This window comes from Chiloscyllium plagiosum, chromosome 15 (assembly GCF_004010195.1).
Source record: "Chiloscyllium plagiosum isolate BGI_BamShark_2017 chromosome 15, ASM401019v2, whole genome shotgun sequence".
Classification (NCBI taxonomy): domain Eukaryota; kingdom Metazoa; phylum Chordata; class Chondrichthyes; order Orectolobiformes; family Hemiscylliidae; genus Chiloscyllium; species Chiloscyllium plagiosum.
Window position 1 is genome coordinate 64926939 of NC_057724.1, and position 9412 is coordinate 64936350.

The 9412-nt window shown below is 43.8% G+C and overlaps 2 protein-coding genes across 5 annotated transcripts in view; one reads left to right on the forward strand and one right to left on the reverse strand.

The window, feature by feature from the left end:
- The window catches only part of LOC122557394, a 29986-nt gene extending 24313 nt beyond the window's left edge, over positions 1 to 5673 (reverse strand). Inside the window, exon 1 of one of the 3 annotated variants that reach the window (XM_043705058.1) lies at positions 5527 to 5673. The gene's annotated coding sequence lies outside the window, so the exon portion shown is untranslated. The remainder of the gene's footprint in view (positions 1 to 5526) is intronic. The other 2 variants (XM_043705056.1, XM_043705057.1) reach the window with 2 other exon arrangements.
- Positions 5674 to 5755: 82 nt separating this feature from the next.
- The window catches only part of LOC122557393, a 34849-nt gene continuing 31192 nt past the window's right edge, over positions 5756 to 9412 (forward strand). For both annotated transcript variants that reach the window (XM_043705053.1, XM_043705055.1), the window contains exon 1: positions 5756 to 5871. In XM_043705053.1, the coding sequence (XP_043560988.1) occupies positions 5861 to 5871 (11 nt within the window). In that variant the 5' untranslated portion in view covers positions 5756 to 5860. The remainder of the gene's footprint in view (positions 5872 to 9412) is intronic.

The window sequence follows — 9412 nt, forward strand, 5'->3', positions numbered from 1 at the left end:
TCACAGGCCTCCAATCTGAAAAACAACCCTCCACCATCACCCTCTGTCTTCTACCTTTGTGCCAGTTCTGTGTCCAAATGGCTAGTTCTCCCTGTATTCCATGAGATCTAACCTTGCTAATCAGTCTCCCATTATTAGTGTACAGAACAAACAGCAAGGAGCCAGCATTGAACTGTGTGGTACACCACAGGGCACAGGCTTTCACTCTTCATTTTCGTCCTGCATAAAGCCAATTTTGGAGCCTGAAACTAAAAGAGAAAACGCTGGAAAATCTCAGCAGGTCTGGCAACATCTGTAAGGAGAGAAAAGAGCTGACGTTGCGAGTCTAACTGACCCTTTATCAAAGCTTTGACAAAGGGTCAGTTAGACTCGAAATGTCAGCTCTTATCTCTCCTTACAGATGCTGCCAGACCTGCTGAGATTTTCCAGCATTTTCTCTTTTGGTTTCAGATTCCAGCATCCGCAGTAATTTGCTTTTATCCAATTTTGGATCCTGGATGCCATGTGTTCTTAGTTTCATAATCATCTGCCATGAGAGATCTTGTCAAAAGTTTTACTAAAGTCCATGCAGACTACATCAACTGCACTACATAGAACATAGAACAGTACAGGCCGTTTGGCCTTGGATGTTGTGCAGACTTTTTATCCTACATGAAGACCAAACTAACCAACATCACCCTCAGTTTACTGTCATCATGTGCCTATCCAAGAGTCAGTTAAATGTCCCTAATATATTTGACTCTACTACCACTGCTGGCATGCATTCCACACACCCACCACTCTCTGCGTAAAGAACACACCTTCTGACATCTAGCTTAAACCTTTCTCCAATCACCTTAAAATTATGCCCCCTTGTGATAACCATTTCTGCCCAGGGGAAAATGTCTCTGACTGTTCACTCTATCAAGTCACATCTCATTCCTTCTTTACTCCAATGAGAAAATCCCTAGCTCCCTCAACTTTTCTTCATAAGACATTCCCTCCACTCCAGGCAGCATCCTGGTAAATCTCCCTTGCTTCCACATCTTTCCAGACCAGAACTGAACACCATATTCCAAGCGTGTCTAACCAGAGCTTTATAAAGCTGCAGCATAACCTCACAGCTCTTAAACTCAATTCCCATGGTCATAAAAGCCAACACACCATATGCCTTCTTAACAACTCTATCAACTTGGGTGGCAACTTTGAGAGATCTATGGACATGACCCCAAGATTCCTTATTTATAAAAATCACAAAGAGCAGAGATTCTAGAGGAATACCACTGGTAACAGAATTCCAGGCTGAATACTTTCCATCTCCTCCCACCCTCGGTATTCTATGGGCCAGCCAATTCTGTATTCAGACAGCCAAATTTCCCTGTATCCCATGCCTTCTTACTTTCTGAATGAGCCGACCATGGGGAACCTTATCAAGCTCCTTGCTAAATCCACATACACCACATCACCTGCTCTATCTTCATCAATGTGTTTTGTCACATCCTCAAAGAATTCATTAAGGTTTGTGAGGCATGACCTGTCCCTCTCAAAGCCATGCTAACTATCTGTAATCAAACTATGGTTTTCCAAGTAATCATAAATCCTGTCTCTCAGAATACTCTCCAATAATTTGCCCACAACAGATGCAAGACTGACTGGGTCTATAATTCCCAGGATTATCCGTATCCCCTTTCTTGAACAAGGAAATAATACTTACCACCCTCCAGTCATCTGGCACTACTCCAGTGGACAATGAGGACATAAAGATCATCGCCAAAGGCACAGCAAGCTCTTCCCTCACTACCTATAGTAACCTTTGGTGTATTCAGTCTGGTCCAGGGGACTTATCGATCCCTATGTCTTTCAAACTTTTCAGCACATCCTCCTTCTTAACATCAACCTGTTTGAGCATATCAGTCTGTTTCATGCTGTCCTCCCAAATGTTAAAGTCCAGCTCAGTAGTGAATACTGAAGCAAAGTATTAATTAAGGACCTCCCCTCCCTCCTCCGACTCCAGGCACATGTTCCCTCCACTATCCTTGATCGGCCCTACCTTCATGCTAGTAAACCTCTAAATTTAGAATGCCTTAGGATTTTCCTTAATCCTACCCACTAAAGTTTTTCATGCCCCCTTCCAGTTCTTAAGTCCATTCTTCAGCTTCTTTCTGGTGACCTTGTAACTGTGGAGAGCTCTGTCTGATCCTTGCCTCTTCAGCCTTAAGTAAGTTTCCTTCTTCCTCTTGACTAGGTGTTCCACATCTCTTGTCACCAAAGGTTCCTTTACCCTGCCATCCCTTTCTTGCCTCATGGGACAAACCTATCCAGTAGTATCAGCAAGTGCTCCCGAAAGAGCCTCCACATTTCGGTCATGCATTTCGTGGAGGACATCCGTTCCCAATTTAATCACCCCAGTTCCTGCCTAATAGCATTGTAATTCCTCCTCCACCAGTTAAATACTTTCCCATACTGTCCACTCCTATCCGTTTCCATGACTATAGTAAAGGTCAGGGAGTTGTGAGCACGATCACCAAAATGCTCTCTGCCAAGAGATCTGGCACCTGTCCTGGCTCATTGCCAAACACCAAATCCAATATGGCCTACACTTTAATAGAACATAGAACATTACAGCGCATTACAGGCCCATCGGCCCTCAATGTAGCGCCGACTTGTCATACCAATCTGAAGCCCATCTAACCTACACTATTCCATGTATGTCCATATGCTTGTCCAATGGCGACTTCAATATACTTAAAGTTGCCGAATCTACTACCGTTGCAGGCAAAGCATTCCATACCCTTACTACTCCCCGAGTAAAGAAACTACCTCTGACATCTGTCCTATATCTATCACTCAGGTAAAAACAATGACTGCAGATGCTGGAAACCAGATTCTGGATTAGTGGTGCTGGAAAAGCACAGCTGTTCAGGCAGCATCTGAGGAGCAGTAAAATCGACGTTTCGGGCAAAAGCCCTTCATCAGGAATACAGGCAGAGATACCTGAAGGGTGGAGAGATAAATGAGAGGAGCTGTAGAGAGAGGAGGAAAACTTCTTCAAGGCCGGCATCCTTGCAAGAGGATTCGCAGTAGGGTTAAAAATCAACTAGGTAAAAACAGATGCTGGAAACCAGATTCTGGATTAGTGGTGCTGGAAAAGCACAGCATTTCAGGCAGCTCCTCTCATTTATCTCTCCACCCTTCAAGCACTCTGCCTGTATTCTTGATGAAGGGCTTTTGCCCGAAACATCGATTTTCCTGCTCCTCGGATGCTGCCTGAACTGCTGTGCTTTTCCAGCACCACTAATCCAGAATATATCAATCAGCCCTCAATTTAAAGCTATGCCCCCTCGCCGTCACCATTCTTGGAAAAAGGCTCTCCCTGTCCATCCTATCTAACCCTCTGATTATCTTATATGCCTCTATTAAGTCACCTCTCAACCTTCTTCTCTCTAACGATAACAGCCTCAAGCCCCTCAGCCTTTCCTCGTAAGACCTTCCTTCCATACCAGACAACATCCTAGTAAATCTCCTCTGCACCCTTTCTAAAGCTTCCACATCCTTCATATACCAGAACTGTACACAATACTCCAAGTGCGGCCACACCAGAGTTTTGTACAGCTACAGCATAACCTCATGGTTCCGGAACTCAATCCCTCTATTAATAAAAGCTAAAACACTGTATGCCTTCTTAACAATCCTGTCAACCCGGGTGGCAACTTTCAAGGATCGGTGTACCTGGACACCAAGATCTCTCTGCTCATCTATACTACCAAGAATCTTACCATTAGCCCAGTACTTTGCATTCCGGTTACTCTGACCAAAGTGAATCACCTCACACTTGTCTGCATTAAACTCCATGTGCCACCTCTCAGCCCAGCTTATCTATGTCTCTCTGTAACCTACAACATCCTTCGTCACCATCCACAACTCCACCGACCTTAGTGTCATCTGCAAATTTACTAACCCGCCCTTCTACGCCCTCACTTTAGTTGACCTATCTACATATTGACTCAGGAATCCTTCCTGGACACACCTGACAAAACCTGCTGCACCCAAACTATTTGAACTAACAACGTTCCAATCAATATTAGGAAAGTTAAAGTCACCCATGACAACAATCCTGTTACTTCTGCACCTTTCCAAAACCTGCCTGCCAAGGTGCTCCTCTGTGTCTCTGTTGCTATTGGGGAGTCTGTAGAAAACTCCCAATTAAGTGACTGCTCCTTTACTGTTTCTGACTTCCACACATACTGTCTCTGTAAACAAACCCTTTTTGACCACCAGCTTTCTTAAACCAGCTTTTGACCACCGCATCTTCATAAACACAGTAACCATTTGAGGTCAGGATTGACTAAAGCTAGATTTTCACGTGAAAGTTTTAGACTTCTGGTCTCCTTCCTATTGGAAAGATTTTGTGAAACTTGAAAGGGTTCAGAAAAGATTTACAAGGATGTTGCCAGGGTTGGAGGATTTGAGCTATAGGGAGAGGCTGAACAGGCTGGGGCTGTTTTCCCTGGAGCCTCAGAGGTTGAGGGGTGACTTTATAGAGGTTTACAAAATCATGAGAGGCATGGATAAGATAAATAGACAAAGTCTTCTCCCTAAGGTCAGGGAGTCCAGAACTAAAGGACATAAGTTTATGGTTAGAGGGGAAAAATATAAAAGAGACCTAAGGGGCAACTTTTTCACACAGAGGGTGGTACGTTTGTGGAATAAGCTGCCAGAGGAAGTAGTGGAGGCTAGTACAATTGCAACATTTAAAAAGCATTTGGATGGGTATATGAATAGGAAGGGTTGGGAAGGATATGAGCCGGGTGCTGGCAGGTGGGACTAGATTGGGTTGGGATATCTGGTCAACATGGACGGGTTGGTCCGAAGGGTCTGTTTCCATGCTGTACATCTCTATGACCTCCCTTTCTGCATCTGTGATACTATCCCTGATTAGCAATGCCACTCCACTACCCTCAGCTAGACACCTATTTACCTCCTCAAAACAAAATCAATACTTTTGATGGTTTATCAAATACTTTGTACGTTGCAACCGCTGATCAAAAATCAGTCTATTCCATTTTTGAATATACTTAACAACACAGACTTTTTAACAGCAGAATTTGTGGGCAAAACTCAGGAGGTCTGGCCGCATCAGTGAAGAAAAAGGAAAGTTAACATTTCAGGTCCAATCCTTGAAGGGTCACTGGAACCGAAACGTTAACTCTGCTTTCTCTCTCCACAGATGCTCCCAGACCTGCTGAGTTTTCCCAGCACCTGCTGGAGTTGTTTCTGATTTCTTTTGACAGTATTTTGCCCATTCTCTCTCTCTCTCATGTTGAAAGTTTGGTCACAAGACACAGCAAAGTGAATGAATAATCCAGCAACCTACAGCCTCAGTAAACGGAAAGTTCACATTTACACACAAACGTATTTTTATAAGGACAACCGAGTGTTTTACACTGAAATACAGACTGTACGGGAATGTTAGAGGATGGTGGGGGGGGGGGGGGGGGGGTTCTATTTCACCCTTTATCGGCAAAAAAAACTTTTTTGAACGCTCACCGTCCCGACGTGGGCCTGTCAACGTCCTTCAAGTCCAAGCAATTGAAGCTTAAATCTCAGGCAGATTACAAACCGCTGCCATCTCCACTCTGAGGGAGAGGGCTAACCGCTATCCGTTTCCATAGCGACCGACGTTGGCGATTGGGAATTTGAAATCGGTGACCGTTGGGGGGCGGCTCTCGCGAGATCTGCATTGAATGGGCGGGGCTCAGATTTAAATGGTCGCGGTGTCCACCCGTCTCGCCCGTTTTTGCTGCTTTTGAGTTCGCAGTGACGGTTAGCCCCTGGTGTAGGCCTCACCTGCTCGCCGGGCTTGAAATTACCTAGCAGAGCCATGTTGGGAAGGTGAGTGTTCCAAAACCCGCTCCCAGGGGGAGGACGAAACAAATAAGGTTGAATGAGTTTCGCCCCCATACCAGCAGGGTCTATGTTTTACTGCAAACCAGTGGTTTACACATTGCCTGTCCAGTCTTTGAATCGTTAAAGTACTGAAGGATTTTTTTCAGCCCAAACTGTCCGCATGAGCTCTCTTAAATCAGCACCTCTTGGCGCCATTCCCCTGCTTCTGTCCTAATCCTACACCTTTCCATCGTTTCAAGTAACAGGTCTAATTCCCTCTCGAAGTCCTTAATGCAAGGTGTTATTCTGTATTGCGCATTAACTAAAATGCTTCAGCACCCTGAGGATGGAAATGGCCAGCAAGCAGGAGGTCAAGAATCTCAGTGCAAACCTGAAGAACAATCTTCAGACTAGGCACTTTACAACCTTCAAGACCCAACATGGAATTCAACACCTTAAGATTGTCAACCCACTCCTATTCCTCCCGTTTCTTTTAGTTGTTGCATTCTCTGTCACCATGTCCCCTCTTTCCTGCGTGACCCCCCCCCCCCCCATTCGGACTATCTGTTCTTTCCAGTTTAGCAGTTAAACGCACTTAATCTGCAATATTAGCAGTCTCTGTCCCACAGCATTCTGCCATCTGTTCTTTCCACACCCACACCTTCCCCCCGCCAACCCTCAACATTATTGCACAAATGCTGCCTTCTCCACACTTCATGTCAGCTCTGAGTCATCTATACTACTAACATTAGTTTGCTCTCTATCCATGGATGCTGTCTTGCATGTTGTGATTTCCAGTTTTTTTTTGTTTTCAGTACAGATTCAAGAATCTGCAGTAATTTGCTCTCCTAAACAAAAGGGAGAATCCCTACATTATGCCTGACAAGTCCACACTGACCCTCCAATGAGTAGTCAATCCAGACCCATTTCCCCTACTCTGTTACTGTACTCTACATTTACCCTGACTAATGCACCTAACCTACACATCCCTGAACATTATGGGCAATTTAGCAAAGCAAATTCACCTAATCTGCACATCTTTCGATTGTAGTAAGAAACCGGAGCACTCGGAAGAAATCTGTTCCTGGCTTGGGTTGGAGGTTTCTGCGAAGTAGTCATTCAGCTTGTATTTAGTGTCCTGTGTGAGCAAAATCTAAATTAGATTTTGAAAATTTAAGCACTTGGGGTTTGCAACAATGGTAATTAGTCATTATAAAATCACATGTTGTGGATGCTGGAAATCAGAACTGTTGAATTTGTATGATTCTTCTTTAGAACATTCTAAAGAGGTGTCATTGTGGTCTGAACATTGAGCTCTGTTTCTCTCCTCTTGGGTATTGCCAGAACTGCTGAGATTCTGCAGCATTGTGTTAGTTAATGCTGAAAGATGTCCAGTCCTTTATACGGCACTTAATTATCTTTAAATCATAATATGGAACCTTGATGAGATCACATTTAGAGTACTGTGTACAGTTGTGGGCTCCTTATTTGAAAAATGGTATAAGCATGTGGAGGCAGATCAGAAGCTTATTTAACTCCTTGCTTTTTTGAATTTAAGGCATAGCTTTTTATATTTTTTTTAAAAAAGCATGGGCTGTACTGCTTGGAGCTTCATTATACTCCTTTGAAAAGTGATCTCTTACAGAGACTTTTATAGGGAAAACACCAGAAAGATTTCTGCCAATGTTGGAGAGATTCAGAATGGGAAATAGCTTAAGAACAATTTAAGATCTCTCCTTCTTAAGACTAATGAAGATAAATGAGTTGTTAGTGAAACACTCTTGTTTAAGTGCTATTCGCAGATCCCTATGACAATCTGCCCGCAATCAGCTTTTGAAAGTTCTTGTCTAATACTGTCAAAATTACCTTTCTCCAGTTTACAACTTCAACTTTTAGATCTGTTTCATTCCTGATGAAGGGCCTTTGCCCGAAACTTCAATTTTCCTGCTCCTCGGATGCTGCCTGTGCTGCTGTGCTTTTCCAGCACCACTCAAATCTAAACATTTAGATCTGGTCTATTCTTTGTCATCACTATTTAAAAACTACTAGAATTATGGTCACTGGCCCCAAAGTGCTCCCTCACTGACACCTCGGTCACCTGCCCTTCCTTATTTCCCAATTTGTATCACCAATAGCCAATGGGTGAGCTGCTGGAAGACTGGCAGTTGGTTAGCGGGATGCCACTATTTAGGAAAATTGGTAAGGAAAAGCTAGGGAGCAATAGACGAGCGAGCCTGACATCGGCTGTCAGCAAGTTGTTGAGGAAACCTGAGGGAACTATTTACATGATTTGGAAAAGCAAGGACTAATTAGGGATAGTCAACATGATTTTGTGCATGCGAACTAGTGACTGAGGTTGATTTGAGGTTTTTTTTGAAGTGACAAAGAAGATTTGAAGGCAGAGTGCTGGCGGTTATCTATATAGACTTCAGTAAGGTATTCAACGTTCCACAAGGTAAACTGGTTAGCAAACTTCGATCACGTGGAATACTGGGGGGATGAGCCATGTGGATACAAAATTGGCTTAAAGGTAGGAGACAGAAGATGGTGGTGGAGGGTTGCTTTTTGGACTGGTGCTGGGTCTACTGCTTTTTGTCATTACATAAATTTGATGTATGAGGTATGATTAATAAGCTTGCAGATAACACCAAAATTGGTGGTGTAGTGAACAACAAAGAAGGTTACCTCTGGTACAATCATATCTTGATCAGATTGGCCAATGGCTGAGAAATGGCAGATGGAGATAAATTTATACAGAGTTAGGTGCATTAGTCAGTGGTAAATATGGGGAATGGGTCTTGGTGGGTTACTCTTCAGAGGGTTGGTGTGGACTAGTTGGGCTGAAGGGCCTGTTTCCACACTGTAGGGGATCTAATCTAACAAATGTAAGGTGCATCATTTTGGTAGGGCAAATCAGGGCAGAGGTTATACACTTAATGGTCAGGATTTGGGGAGTGTTGCTAAACAGAGACCTTGGAGTGCAAGTTCATAGTTCCTTGAAAATGGAGTTGCCAATAGACAGGATAGGGAAGAAGGCGTTTCGAATGCGTGCCTGTATTGGTCAGTGCATTGAGTATAGGAGTTGGGGTTTATGTTGTGGCTATACAGGATGTTGATTAGGCTACCTTTGGCATAATGTGTTCAAATCTGGTCTCCCTTCTATCGGAAAGATTTTGTGAAACTTGGAAGATTCAGAAAAGATTTGAGAATGTTGCCAGGTTTGGAGGGTCTGAGTGTAGCGGGAATGCTGAATAGGCTGGGGCTATTTTCCCTAGAGTATTGGTGATTGAAGGGTGACATTATGGAAGGTACGTAAAATCACGAGGGGCATGGATAGGCTGAATAGCCAAAATCTTATCCCCAGGATAGGGGAGTCCAAAAGTAGAGGGTATGTGTTTAAGAGGGGCAAGATTGACATTATGGAAGGTACGTAAAATCACGAGGGGCATGGATAGGCTGAATAGCCAAAATCTTATCCCCAGGATAGGGGAGTCCAAAAGTAGAGGGTATGTGTTTAAGAGGGGCAAGATTTAAGCGTGTGTGTGGG